Below are 15,557 nucleotides of genomic sequence, written 5' to 3'. Positions count from 1 at the left end.
ATTATTTTTTTAACCCCTTCGCTGCCAAGCGTTTTCCTCCTCAGGTGCCAGGCCTTTTTTTGGCTATTTGGGGAAGTTTGGGGTCAAGCCCTCAAAACGTTTTGTCCACATAAGCTACCCACGCCAAATTTGCGTCCTTTTTTCCCAAGACCAAGAAATTAGCCAAAATACAGCAAACATTTTGTTAAAAAAAAAAAAACTGGAAAAAAGGGCTGCAGAAGAATGCTTGTTTTTCCCTCCTGAAAATGGCATCAACAAAGCGTTTGCGATGCTAAAATCACCATCTTCCCAGCTTCCAGGAACGAGCAGACCTGAATCAGAAAACCACATTTGTCAACACAATTTTGGCATTTTACTGGGACATACCCCATTTTTACAATTTTTTTGGTGCTTTTAGCCTTCTTCCAGTTAGTGACAGAAATGGGTGTGAAAACAATGCTGAATCCCGGAAAACTAAACATTTTTGAAAAGGAGACAAAAATCCAAATTCACTAAAGTCATTTGGGTAGATCCTACAAGGTTTTCCTACAGAAAATAACAGGTGAAATAAAAAAATATTGAAATTGAGTTGAACAAAAACAGCCATTTTTCTCCACGTTTTACTCCCAAGTTTTTCCTGCGATGTCAGATTTTTGAAAGCAATATACCGTTACATCTGCTTGACTTTTCTGGTTGAGGGGATATATAGGGCTTGTAGGTTCATCAAGAAGGTACCCAGAGCCAATAAATGAGCTGCACCTTTCAATGGGTTTTTCATTCTATACCGGGTTTACAGCAATTCATTTGCTGAAATATAAAAAGTGAAAAATGGGTATCAAGGAAAGCTTTGTATTTCCAAAACGGGCACAAGATAGGGTGTTGAGAAGCAGTGGCTATCTGCACATCTTTGAATTCCGGGCTCCCCATAATAGCATTTAAATTAAAGTGCATTTCCCAAATAGATGTCTTTTTTACACGCTGTCTTACATTTGGAAGGAAAAAATGTTGAGAAAGACAAGGGGCAATAACACTTCTTCTATTCTGTGTTCCCCCCAAGTCTCCCGATAAAAATGGTACCTTACTTGTGTGGGTAGGCCTAGTGGCTGCAACAGGAAAAGCAACATGGACAAATCACATTTTTACATTGAAATCTGATGTGTTTTTTGCAAAGTGCCTAACTGTGGATTTTGGGCTCTAGCTCAGCTGGCACCAAGGGAAACCTACCAAACCTTTGCATTTTTGAAAACTAGACACCTAGGGGAATCCAGGATGGGGTGTCTTGTGGGGCTTTCACCAGGTTCTGTTACCCAGAATCCTTTGAAAATCTCAATTTGGCTAAAAAAAACACTTTTTTTCCTCACATTTCGGTGACAGTTCTGGAATCTGAGAGGAGCCACAAATTTCCTTCCACCCAATGTTCCCCCAAGCCTCCCGATTAAAAATGGTACCTCACTTGTGTGGGTAGGCCTAGTGCCCGCAACAGGAAATTCCCCAAAACACTTTGTGGACACATCAAAATTATCAAATACAAAACTACTTGTTTTTGCAGGGGGTTGGTTCTGGGCTCAGCAGCCATATAGGGAAACCTACCAAACCCAAAGATTTCTGAAAACTAGACACCGAGGGAGTCCAGGTAGGTGTGACTTGCATGGATCCCCCAGTGTTTTCTTACCCAGAATCCTCAGCAAAACTCAAATTTAGCTAAAAAAATCATATTTTTCCCACATTTCTGTGTGGGATCACCGCACCGGCACAAATCTCCGACCACCCAACGTTCCCCTTGGTCTCCGGGTAAAAATGATACATCACTTGTGTAGGTAGGCCAAGTGCCTGTGACAGGTAAGAGCCAAAAACATGTTGAAATTGAGGGGGAAGCAAAGTGGGTCCAAACGGGCAGTTTGGAGAAGAAAAAAAAACATTTTTAGGCTGACAAGTGGGGCAGAAGTTTTTTCGATATAGATACGACAATGCTTGGTGGTAGGAATTGTGTTCATTCCTGTAGATTCCGGAAGGTTCCATCACAAAAATGTGGGGGAAATGTGTGATTTCCAGTAAAGTTGGAGGTTTGCAGAGCATTGTGGGTAAGAAAATGGTGCGGGGTGCATGTGAAGCACACCACCCTGGACTCACCCAGATGTTTAGTTTTCAGATGTGTCTAGGTCTTGTGGATTTTTTTACATGGCAGCGTCCCAAAGTCCAAAAAGTACAGCCCTCACCATTCCAAGTGGGACGATTTTGAGAGTTAGACAAGCTCTCATGGCCCAAATGTAAAACTAAAACACAAAATAATGTCCTCTTGCTTGCCGTGGGATAAGGTGTTTTAGTGTGCGGGGGGAGAGCTGAAAGACTGTTACCCCCTTCAGTTGGGGTGGGGGCATAACCATGCCCATACTGGTTGGTAGCCACCACCCCACTATTTTTTTTTTTTTTTATTCCCTGGCATCTAGTAGGCTTTTTGCCCCATCCAAGGGTGGATCAGGGGTAATCTGCCCACCGGTGGGCAGAATAACTTTGGCCCAATTTATTTGGGTGGGGGTATGGCCATACAGCTACCCTCTTCCAAAATAGGCCGACCTGTTCCCAAGGTGGGCAGATATGGGCAACAGTAATGTGGCCCCTTGGGGAGCGACCCTTGCCCAAGAGTCTGCCCCCCCAAACAAAATAAGCACATACACACATACCAATCCCTGGTGCCTAGTGGTTTCTGCCCACCTTGCGGGCAGATCGGCCTAATAGAAATAGGCCTATCTTAAAATAAATTTGCCCCCAGGGGAACCACCCTTGCCTAAGGGGTTGTTCCCCTTGCGTGAAATTGATGCAAAAAACATAAAAAACCTGGTGTCTAGTGGTTTCTGCCCCCCCTTGGGGGCAGATTGGCCTAATAAAAATAGGCTGATCTGCCCCCAAGGAAGGCAGAAATGGCTTAAAAAGATTTTTCCCCACAGGGGAACGACCTTTGCCGAAGGGGTTGCTCACCACGTCTATTAAAAATCCCTGGTGCCTAGAGGTTTCTGCCCCTCTGGGGGCAGATCGTCCTAATTACAATAGGCTGAAATGGCCTAAGGGGTCGCTCCCCTTGCGTAAAATTAACAAACAAAAAAATCCCTGGTGGTTAGATTGGCCTAAGAAAAATAGGCCGATCTACCCCCAAGAGGGGCAGAACTGACATAAAATAAAATCCGCCCTCCAGGGGAGCAACCCTTGCCTAAGGGGTCGCTCCCCTCCTACAAAAAAACAAAACAAAAAAAAATCCCTCGTGTCTAAGGGTTGCCCCGGGGGCAGATCGGCCTAATTACAGTTGGCCGAACTCGCCCCCCCATCTGAAAAAAATAAAAATAAAAAATATCCCTGGTCCTAGTGGTAGAGGGCGAGACCAGCTCGTCCAAGGCACCCGAGGGGTTAAACAAACTTTATTAAGGTTTTTATGATAACAACCTGACAATGGAGTTCATCTTTCTATTAGCATACAGTGTCACAGCTCCAATAGCAACAGTAACCTGATATACATTTACACATATTAATGTTTGTAACAGAATTATCAACATATGCTTCAAGGACATGGCTTTATCCCAATAGGGATTTGGTTTGTATTCGCTCCATTCTCTTGGTCCCGCCTCAAACTATAAAGAATACACCCCACCCCTCCCTGTAACTGCGTCGTGTAGATGGCCTAATCATTATAATTACGGGGTATGCATGTACGTGGGGGATTCCCAAAATCTTCTGGGAGACCAGCAGGGACTAGATCACGTACGGTCTGTCCTTTCATCAGGGTGTGTAATGTCATTTGCAACTCCTTTCCCATTCCCACTCCCATTGACTGCCTCCTGTATGTCAGTCAGCATGGCTGCCCACACCCTTGGATCATTGTCTAATTTTTCATCTGTACGAACATTTCGCCTGAGCACTTTCTCTGCTCCAGACCATTCTATGAAATTCCTCAGGCAGGCCGTGATACCCAGGGGTGTTAATTGGAGCCACCCTGTAGTAATGCGTCTCTTCGCTAATACTCAACCCAAAAGGAGAAAGTGGCGAGTTAGATGCTTAGCGGAAGAGAGAAGCAGACCAAGCAATATCTGACACATTTCTGGCTGTACATCACAGCCCGTCGCTATATTCAGACTCTCAATAACTGTCTGCCAGAAAGGGGTCAAAGATTGACTTGTCCAAATCATATGTAGGAAGTCTGCCGGGTTAGCGTTGCATCATGGACAATTCCCCGGGATGTGTCCAGTATGTGTAATGTTTTTGGTATAAGGTGTGTCTGATGGCAAAATTGTATTGAATTACCTTGAAGCGCGCATTGGAGCTGACCACCTTTACTCCTTCATGCATCTTTTCCCATTCTTTAGGTGTTAGTGGTCGCTCTAAGAGTCTTTACCATCGAGCCTGAACCGGCAGGACCATTTGTATACAGTCTTCTGTGAGGGCTCGATATAGTTGTGTGATCAGGCGACAGCCCTGAGCCATCTCTAGTATGGTGGTTAGTGTGGTAGATTTAATGGGTTCTTTCAGATAGAATGGCCAGATTTCACGTGCTGTACTGGAGATTTTTATATATTGTAAGTATTGTCCCTCTTCCTGGGAGAAGGCATCCATGGCCTCTCTTCTGGTTATAAAGCACTGTTCTGTATATAAATCTCCCATACCCTTCCATCCTCCACCTCTGTACCGACATGGATTCAGCAATAAAAAGGAAGGGCTGTACCACCCACAGGGGCATATCCGGGGTGTATGCAGCACGCCGAAGCACCTGACGGACCACTTCCTTCCACCCTTGTGCCACCCGGCAGACAATATAGGGTGTTTCCCGAGACACACAGCTACCAGACATCATGAGCACCTGCAGGCTATTGCCTCTGTATGTGCCACGGAGCAGCTTTTTCTCCCAATTATCTGCTTCATCGACCCAATGAATTGCATGCTGCAACTGGGCCCCATATAATAAAGCTCTAGACACGGGGTATCCAGGCCCTCCTATTCCATGGCCATTGCAGGGTAGCAAGCCTAACCCACCTGTGCCCAGAGCCCCAAAGCAGATCAATGATTAAGCCATCCAGAGTGCAGAAATAGGAGTAAGGGATTGCATATAGTGTATTCTGTAGTGTATATAAACATTGGGGGTACTATTATCATTTTTACAAGAGCTATTTCACCAATAAGGGATAGTGGCAACTTTCTCAAAAACCAAATATCGAGGTCTGCAACCCCTCCACCACTCTTCCCAGGTTATGTTCATGGTATGCCGGGGCTGTGTGTGTACCAATTGTATACCCAGGTATCGGGTTTCCCTCAGTGTCCAAGGGACCCGCACCCGGGGCAAGTCATCTTCTGGTTTATCCACTATCTGCCCCAGGGGGAAGAGCTTAAATTTATCTAGATTGACACGTAGCCCGAGACCTCCCCAAATGCTCAAAAAAGATTGAGGAAGATAGGCACTGAGTAGACTGGTAGACACAGATATATAAGTGCGTCATCAGCGTACAGGGAGACAACATGGTTGGTCTCTTCTAAATCTATCCCCCATGTTCCCATCACCCGCCGCAGCAATTCCGCCAAAGGTTCCATGGCGACGGCAAAAAGAAGTGGCGACTGGGGGTAGCCCTACCGTGTGCCCCTTTCCAGCCACACAGGTTCCGACACCACACCCCTGGACCACCCTCGAGCATGGGGATTTGTATAAAGAAGACAAATCCAATCAATAAAACCCAGGCCCACCATCTGCAGCACATACTAGAGGTACGTCCAATTGAGGGAAACAACTGCTTGAGCTATATCCAATAGCACCAGTGCATAATCACCGCTCTGAAGTTTCAGTGCATGATATACATGTGTTAAACAGTGTAGGTTATGTAAGGTACTACATTGCGGAATAAACCCCGATTGGTCTGTAGTATTAGTGTGGTCATAGATGGTAATAGTCTGGCCGCCAACACCACACTGAGGATTTTTATATCCAAATTTATTAGCGATATGGGACGATAGGCCTTAACTGAATCAGGGTCCCAACCCGGCTTATGTATCATCTTCACCAATGCCGCATAGCCACCTGCTCATTGATGTGAGGGTAAATGATTTCTGTGAAGAAAGTTTGATCTACCCTCTCCGCAAGGGGATCCAGAAGATGATAGCTCTCAATCGACCATCTCCATTAAGCACAAAAATGCAGCAGGTGTCCTGCTTAGAAAAATTGGTCTGACCAACAGGTAAAAGTAGAGTAAATTACTTCATGGCAACTTGCCAGAACACCCTCAGGTGTTTTCGTGTAGTTTTGGTTTTGTTGTTGTTGGTGGTTTTTGTTTTGGAGCGGATGAGGGGTTTACTCTGTGTTGCTTCTCCCTTGTTTGCTGCTTTTCTCCACACCGTGCCACCCAGTCCTCGTTGCTCCACCACACATCCTGCTAGCCTGATCTCTTTTTTTTTTTTTTTTTATTTTTTTTATTTAATTTATTTATTTATATAATTTTTGGAGTGCCAGGTAGTAAATTGCTGCCAGTCCTTCTACTTTACAAAACACTTTTGTGGTTCTACAGTTTTTTTATTTTTTTTATTTTTATATATATATATGTATATATATATATAAAGGTCCATCGTGGATCAGCAAATAAACAAAATGGCACCTATGTAATTTTGTAGGTATGCGTGGTTGGTGGCAATAACGCCTACAAACTGACATGGCCTGCGGCGTCCTTGTGGCTTTTATTTTTTTACTTTTGTCCATCCTGCAAGGCAACAGGTCCCAAAGAGAGGAAGATCCAGATTTACACCATATCAGTTCGACATCTAGATGTATTAGTTTGAGTAAAGCGAGGCAGATCCACCTTGGTGCTCACTAATAGTAGTGCTCCAACTTTGTTTTTCAGATAGATCCCAAGTTTTTTCTCCTACTTTGTGTTGTTGACAGAATTTTGGATAGAGAGAATAAGATTTAAAAACATTTTCTGATCTTTCGGGACCGACCTTTCAACAGGTTTTAATCAGTATGATGATATTGTTCAAAATCACTCAGCATGTCTTCTTAGAAGAGACTTCTGGGTAAATTTGGGACTTTAGTGACCATTACTCTAAACCTCATTGGTAATTTTTTTTTATTTTGTTGATTTTACCTTCTCTGGTGTCACTCCAGTTCTGGTCTGTTGCTGGAAATGCTGCTCTCTGTGGTCTTTACCTTGCTATTATTTTCATCCGTAAATTGTTACCTGGTGCCAGATCTCTTCTTCTGGAATTGTTCTTGCATGAAAAACTTTATTGGGGAAATGAGTCGTTCGAACCATACACCCTACTGTTTTCAGAGTGACACTACATTTCCGAAAGTAAATTGCATGCATGCCCTTGCTGGTTTCTAGTTGTGACTGCTTTAAATAAGTCTAATAAACCACGCATAATCTAAACAGCAAATTTATAGTTGATGACCAAACGTTAAAACTTTGCCTCTCTTATTTTTCTCAGCAGTTTCAAGTGTTCACTCTCCATCCACCAGTATAGCAACAACCGCACAGTATAGGCAACTTATAAATGACTACGGGCCCCCGTCTTTAGGCTATACACAGGTAATGTAGGGCATTTATTCTACTTGTCTCAGACTGGCTTTAAACATTTCTAAATGGATCTAATTTTGCTTGATATTATGTTATGTGTTAGGTATATAAAGTGCATACACCAAAGGTTGATGGTGTTGTAGAGAAAATCATATAAAAAAAGAAACTAGCAAAAATGTTTTATTCCTAAACAACAGGATGTTTGAGTTTCTTTGACAAAATTATGCAATATTAGTAAAGCAAACAAAAGTTTGAGGCAGATGGTCCCACTTTCTGGCAGCAGCTATAGAGAAAGCTCTATCGCCGAAAGAAGATGTTTCCACCCCAGGGCAATAAGCGTTGATGTCTGTGCAGCTGGAATTTGAAAGTCCCGAAAGCAAGATTAGAACAATAAATTAAACGACAGACAATGCCAGAGACCTGAATGAAAGTCTTGTTTTTACTGGCGACCAATGCAGCCATAATAGAACGGGAAACGTGATTGCGGTTAATACTGGTGATGAGGCAAGCAGTGTTTTTTCTGTACAAGTTAAGGCCAACTTAAGCGTTTTTCTGGGAAGCCTAGGTAACTTGAGTGACCATAGTCAAGCCTGGAATTTACTAATGCAACCACCACAGGAATGTGATAGCCTGGTTTCACAAAATGCAGGATTCTCTTAATTAGTTTAGTATGCCAAAACAGGTAACTGCAACTTTGGAAACCTACAGCTCACAGGAGAGTTTAGCATCATTGTAGTTACCCAGACTGTGAACGGTTTTGGTCGGGCAATATTAACAAGCCCATCTTATCAGACCAACAGGTGGGATTCCAGATGTTAATGAAATTCCTTGTGATAAGAACCTCTGTTATGCCCAGATTCTGTTTAAAGAAATTTGAAGTTGTCTGACGAAGTACCACCCAAAGGGCTTGATTATGAGCTTGGCGGAGGGGAAACTCCCTCACAAACATCACGGATATCCCATCTGCCGTATTACAAGGTCCATTCTATTCTACAGAACTTGAAAAATGGTGGGCGGGATATCGGTCACGATTGTGATGGAGTTCCCCATCCACCAAGGTTGTAATCAGCTCCTAAGTATTTTGATGAATGATGAGAGAGTTGTGAGCAGTAGCAGATGGGGCCTGACTGGGGGATAATTTTAAATCTCAACTTAAATCTCAACTTGGTGCCTTCAGCATAGATGTATATTTGGGCATCAGTGCCCTAAAGATGATCGACCAGAGGTAGCATGTAGCTATTAAACAAGGGTGGAGCTAACAACAAGTGAGTCATCACAGTTCAAACAATTCTAGAGTTACTACCAGCTCCGTGTTATGGCCTATCCTAAAGTCAGCCTGGAGGGAGTGAACTAGGTGCTAAAGAAAGAAGATTGTCGCAGAGAGCCTGGAAGGGTGTGACATGGCTCTAGCTACGATAACTCTTCAATCACGCTCTCAAAAGCTCTTGAAATACGTTTGGGTAAGACACACTTAGTAAAGGTTCTGCTACGCCAAACGGATGTGTTGTTTATACTTCATTAAAGCCGTTGGGTATTGCGGTTTAGCTGTAGAGTCAAATTCAAGTCTCCAATGTCTTCTGCCCTGCACATCTCTAATTTCAGAAGGGCAAGATTTGCTGTGTTCCAGGGACTGGCTATACTTTTCAGACTGATAGAACAACTGTGTGTTTGAAATGGTATTTATGAGGAAATTAGGTGTATTATACAGTGTGGTTGTGAGATCTCACCATGCAATACACTCTCCAGTCGCTTTAGGACCCTTAGCTTTGTCAAACCTTTAGCTCAACTATGGGTAACTGTGGCTCTGAGCAGCAAGGCTTACACAAAGAAACCAGTGTAAATATTTAAACAGCACCAAAACAATTGAAGAAGAAATCAACAAGACACCAAAAAAATCCAACACCAATTTATATAACTAGACTGCATTTTTAGACACCACAATGAAAAAGATCTACTGGAGGGTTCCGGAGATATAGGTTTTACAAGGTATAGTAAACAAAGCGTTTCACTCAACCACCACTGCCAAATTCAACAAATTTGACACTTAGAAATGTTTTAAGGGAAAGGTTGGGGACGTTGTAATGCAGTTGGTTAGATACTTGGGTGACCATCCCCAGCAGGGAGCCAGTCAGGGGAACAGCAGGAACAGTTATCTCCACAAGGAGCAGTCCTCAAGCAGTTCAAAGTGCTTTAATCTTGCTCAATGGATTCTTAAGGAAGTGGTCGTGATGCTGAGGATACAGGATGCTTGAAGATGCTAAAGGATGCTATGACTGTGATGTGGCTGAGGGGGTTCTTCCTGCACGGACTCCTTAGTCCACAAAGGTGATAAGGGGATCCTAGATACAGGTTTTGACGCCCTACGAAGCCTTCTCTGGTCTGGCTGAAATCCAGGTGCCACTGGACTACCAGCCGAATCCTTCTCCGGTCTGTAGTTTGCTTTCAAGGAGACCAAGTTGCACGCTGACGACTCTCTCAGATCCAGAAGAATTGTGTGCAACTTTTTAATGTTGGATCCTGATCCCTGGTGCTGCATGATGGTGGGGACACGTGATCTGGGCTCTCACTCACCTGTAGCAGGCTTCTTCAGCTGTTTTATCCCAGTGCTGCGAACAGGAGGCCATTCGGCTGACCCTTGGAATCACTTTGCTTTGGCTGGGCTCTGAAGAGACTTCTGCTTAAACAGGACACAGCAGGGACAGTCCCTCTTCTTTGCCAGCTACCAGGTGCAGTCCACATCAGCGCAGTCTCTATTTGAAATTCAGTGAAGCAAGGCAATCCTCCTTCGATCCTTCTTCCAGTCCAGTTGAGATGTGAGTTCTGGTGCCAAGGGGGGCCCTATTTATGTTCAGAAATTGCCCTCGGGGTAGGCTGCGGTTGTTAGTCAACAGGCTACCAGGTTTCCTCCTCATGACCACTTTCTTGAAAGTGTGGCATATGGCTATACTAGAATGCAGGATTCTGCCCACTCCCCAGATGGCCGAACCCCTCTCTTGACATCCACACTCCCTAGCCCAGTGGTCCCCAAACTTTTTTTTTTGACCCTCGGCTCCCTTGACCCACTGGCCACAGCTCCCCGTTATGGTACTTTTTTTGGCGGGTGGGAGAATGTAAGCCTGATCTCTAGAGTACTTCCATTTTTCTCCCAGAAAATAATTGTGATGAAACCAATAAAGGTATTATAATCATAGATGTAACAAAATATAACAGTTGTTTAATAAAAAACTTTAATTGGTTAAGGACGTCAGAAACAGTACTATTGTTTCTTTAAAAAAAAAAAAAATTGCCCCTAGCATGTTGGAGAAGATAAAAAAAAATTCTGTTGTTAGTAATTGGGGTCCCAAGCATATTTACAAGTACACTAATGTGAAACAACATCCTGCAAAAACCAGCATAAGATGCATCAGAAATGTACAGCAGAACCACTATCAGTTTGAGCCAAATTTGCATTACATCCATCCTGTTCCCCTTGCGATTCGGTCTTTGTAAGCCATGCGCTGATGAGAGCCATCCCCTCTGTCTAACAATTAGCTTCTCCATCACCCCAAACCCGCAACAAGGAACTTCCCCTTCACTATAAGCCAGGCTCCTTTTGAGATTCACAAATACACGCTAGACTTCTGAACAATAAAGCCTGCGTCCATTACCAGAATAGTATTCAACACTCAAGGAATTTATTGGCCCTCTAGGATTAAATACCAGGTTTCTGCCCTTTGACCAGTTGGACAAAGAGTTCGAGGTTATCCACAAAATCAAGTGTCCGGGTAGACAAAAGATGATCAACTGGTGGATACATTCTGGCTATTGTTGAGCTGGCACCTCCAGTCATCCAACTAAATGGGAACTGGCATGCTAAATGTGGAAAAATTAGCAAAGATGACAACCACTTACTACTTTAGGAATGGGTGTATCACTTATACACCAGGAGAAGCTAAAGCTTTGCTGGAACCTCTGAGCCAGCAACGACAAAGGTGAAGTTTAAGCTGACAGGCAGCGAGGAGATCTTCGCTTGCTTGGAATGGGCACAAATGAGCTGGTCTTCCGTGCCTTTGGCATCCCTGTGACACAGATGTGCCAATAACCAGCATTAAAATGAGGAAGCTGGGAAGGGGAAGCTGAAAAGCGTGTAAGATGTCATTCCCAGCAAACAAGCGAAGCAAAAAGACCTCCACGAAGACACAGGGAGAGATGAAATGGGAGAAGGAAAGGCTATGAATTGAAATAACTAAGTGGTGTAATGAGAAAGATCTGATGTATAAAATGGATTGACAAATAAAATGAGTAAAATAAGAGATTGACCCATGATGCTGGTTCACATTAACTAAACGAGCATTAGAAATAATAATAATAATACAAAACCCACGCATCTACAAGTACAGTACACAACTGAGTGACACCAAAAGTAACCTTTAAAAGATACATATTAAATTACAAGGCTGGCTTGGCGTAGTTGTTGTAACCGGGAGTACGAACACTCATGTCAAATGATCCACTAATATTTCTTGCAATGCCGGATTTAGGACTCTTGAAGGCTGTTGGTCAAGCTTGGTTCTGAGGACTGATGTCTTTCTGAAGATACACTGGCCGGAGAGGTGGGCCACCTGCTATCCAAATTATAAGAGCAGTGTTTTAATTGAGGTGAATTGTGCTCAGGGAGTCTGTTGCTGAAGGGAGGTTTTTATAAAAGGTCACATTAATTTAGCTTAAATTGGTAATGAATATTGCCGCTCTCATGAGGCAGGTGCTGCAAAAGCCAAATGAGCGCACACAGCGCGAAAGAATGAGTGGGTCAGTTATAAGGGGGGAGATTATCTCACGCGGGCTGGACAAGATTTGCCACGCATTTGAAGCTAGTGCACAAGCCCAAGAACATCACCACTGCCCCCCTGCACCCCCCCTAGGAATGCACAGAGGAGAAGGTAAGTGTCCAACGTAACGTTTGGTCCTTGTGGTAAAGCTTGGAGATAGAAGGCACCTAAAAAATTAAATAAATAAAAATTAATAATTAAAAAAAAAAGTCACAACCGGCCTGAAGCCACGGCCAGAGTATATGGCAGTGTGCAACGGGGCTAGCCAAGTAACGCAAGTGAAATAGTCATTTTTAGCACGGGGTTTCTGCAATTCTCCTTTGAGTATTTGAGGCATTGCGAAATGCAAATTCAAGAAAACTGATAGGTAAAAATTCAGGGTTTTCTGAGGGCAACTCGATGCCCCTTTTAAGGCAATGGAGTCTCCCTTTACCAGCGTCTTCATAGGCTGAGGACGAGTATATTTGAACATTGGACATAGTTTTGTGTTTTTTCTCCTTTGTATGTTCTTGTGTGAGGCACTGCCGTATCTTTTTTTTTTTTACCCCCTGGTACTGGGCATGATGGTTACATGTGATAGTACAGACTGAACAAAACTCAAGACAGTGGCCCAATATAATCAGCGTTATTATCACACCCCCCAGTTCTCAATACAGCTGGGCGCGTATTTACCAGAATTAGTATTACAAACCCCTTCAGAGAGCCATAAATTGGAATTAGGCCTAACGCACATTTTCTTCTTTTCCCCATACCGACCAAATAATTTACTGAGGGAAGGTAGATAGCAAGCACCACCCTCCCCTTGGGGCAGGAGATGCAGAAATTGTCGCTACCCATGAAACCTTTAAGAGATTAAATTTGCACGACAATTTTCCAACTAAAGCAACTAAAAACAATTAGGTTTTACAGAATACTTGGGGAGGGGACCCTAAAATAGTCTAATACTTCAATTTGTCACAACATTAGAGCATTATATCTCTGCGATGCCCTGAAGGAAATTGTGTGCCCCTCTGTTTGTTTCGAGCTGAACAGGCCGGAAATTCATAACAGATGAGCCCAGAAAGCAACCCCTACCCACAGCCAACCTGGCGTATTACCAGTGTCTCAACCGAGCAGTCCAGTGGTGCTCCGTGATCTTCTGACTTTGAGTGTTTTTTTTCAGTAAATGATAAGCAAATATTAAATGAACAGTAAATATTGCCTTTAATTGTAATATATTTAATGAAATACATAATCCTGATTGTGTCTCTTCTGTGTTTATATTAGGGAATTTTTATCACTCCGCAGGGGACCAGCAGTAATCAAGTACCTCAGAGCAAATATGCAGAACTTCTCTCTATAATCGAGGAATTAGGAAAAGAGATTAGACCAACATATGCTGGAAGCAAAAGCGCCATGGAGAGGCTAAAAAGAGGTAAGTGTTCCCTAATAATGTCACCCTGGACACCTCTGTTGGCTCGTAACATGTCCTTAGTAGGCTGCATCCTGAGAATCCTGTGTGATGGATCTTAACTCGGATATCATTTGGCCTCCTTAGTTCGTGTTTAACAGAAGAGGTAGAAAAACTGTTTACCTTGAGCTGAACGTTATTCGATCCAGTCCAGTCATAGCAGATGCTACTGAAGAAATCACTAAGTCGCTTTTAAACGTCATGATGGCCCTGGAAAAATTGCACAGGCTCTAGTGAGGTAATTGGGGAAGAGGCTCTTAATTTAAGGAAAGCATAAACAATGTTTGGTTTCTCTTTTTATGACCCTAATTACGAGTTTGGGGCTGAAGGGAGGGGCATTTACAGCACCCAGTAAATAGCATTACCCTATTGTGAGTTATTTACCATAAATGGATCCCATGCAAGTCTTTCCTTTGGAAATTAGACATAATCTGCAGAATAGATACTTACCTGGTCGAATGTTACATGTTTTCCATTTTTTTCCTGTGTCCTTTCGTCAAATCAATGTTGGCACCCTTGAGCTGTCATGGAACAATACTGAGAGTGCAAGAATTACTGAACAGCTCAGATTTCGATCCTTGTGCAAACTCCTTTTTGCACAGAGATCAGCTTTCACCCACAGCTAGTAATTGGGCCCTAGGTGCTATTGAGAGTAGAATTGAACAGCATGATTATAAGTGACTTTGGTGATGCAGTGCAAGTCGAAAAAATATATGTCAAAATATTTGCCTATGAGATGTTTCTCTAAATTCTTATATTGTGGTTTTTATTAAATCCTAGGTATTATTCATGCTCGAGGACTTGTCCGGGAATGCTTGGCTGAAACTGAAAGGAATGCAAGATCATAACGTACACAACTCATGCAACAAGATTTTCCCCTCTCCTTATGAAGAAGACTAGTGATTTTTCTTTCGTGATTCCGAAACATTCACTTGAATGTTTCCTTTTGTTCTGAACGGCATTAAGTACTGTACAGTGATTTAAGAAACTACAATTTTGCAGTCACACTGAGTTACAACTACCAGTTGCAAGTTACTACAGATTCTTTTTCACAGGAAGCTGGAAACTGCATGGATATGAATGCTTAACATTTTGTTTACATGCCTGTACATTTTTTTTCTTTGCTTACACCAACATCCTGAATTGCTGGACTTTGCACCTTTTACATAAGCTATTCATTTTTGTTTGCTAATTAAAGCTAAAAAAAAAAAATACATTTTACCAAATTTCCTTAGTAAGTTGAAGTCTGACATACATTAGGATGGAAATTAGTGTTTCGTGGTGCTTTGGGGACATTTACAAAGCATGATTTACTAATGTAACTTGTCAGGACTTAGTCCTACTGGAAACCGCAGATTTTATTAGTATGTTTGCAGCAATATTATGAAACCTGCAAAAAGGAATTACTGAAACTGTTATTTGCATCTTTGTATGTATTTATTACTTTATGTAATAAAGCTTATTTTCACTAATGGCTTGTAAAAAACAAACAAAAAAAAAACAACTTGTGATACATGATTCAAGGCAATGTCAATTGGAAAGGCGGTTATAATTCATACGTGGAAGTTCCAGGCCGTTTGACTAATGGAGGACATCTTGTAAACCTTTTCTCAGTGGAAAGCTATTGGCATTGTAAGAAGAAACCTGCAGCCTCATTTTGAGTTTGGCAGTTTTTGAAGTCCACCATAGTTTGAGTTCTTCGGAAGAAAGAGTTGAGCTTTCTCCACAACAGTAGATATTCCTTCTGCTGCAGAATGCACTGGTGGGCAAACGTTTTAATGG

At 42.7% G+C, this 15,557-nt stretch overlaps 1 protein-coding gene across 7 annotated transcripts in view; it reads left to right on the top strand.

Annotated features, from left to right (window-relative positions):
- The window catches only part of CDK2AP1 (cyclin dependent kinase 2 associated protein 1), a 28,746-nt gene extending 13,499 nt beyond the window's left edge, over nt 1–15,247 (top strand). For 2 of the 7 annotated variants that reach the window (XM_069214991.1, XM_069214990.1), the window contains exons 2-4: nt 7,429–7,529; nt 13,613–13,739; nt 14,556–15,247. In XM_069214991.1, the coding sequence (XP_069071092.1) occupies nt 7,429–7,529; nt 13,613–13,739; nt 14,556–14,623 (296 nt within the window). In that variant the 3' untranslated portion in view covers nt 14,624–15,247. Of the gene's footprint in view, nt 1–7,428; nt 7,530–13,591; nt 13,740–14,555 lie in introns of all 7 variants that reach the window. The other 5 variants (XM_069214989.1, XM_069214988.1, XM_069214987.1 and 2 more) reach the window with 3 other exon arrangements.
- The last annotated feature ends 310 nt before the right edge of the window (nt 15,248–15,557 follow it).

The sequence above is a fragment of the Pleurodeles waltl genome, chromosome 11, assembly GCF_031143425.1.
Source record: "Pleurodeles waltl isolate 20211129_DDA chromosome 11, aPleWal1.hap1.20221129, whole genome shotgun sequence".
NCBI lineage: Eukaryota > Metazoa > Chordata > Amphibia > Caudata > Salamandridae > Pleurodeles > Pleurodeles waltl.
This window is presented reverse-complemented; position numbering and strand designations above follow the sequence as displayed.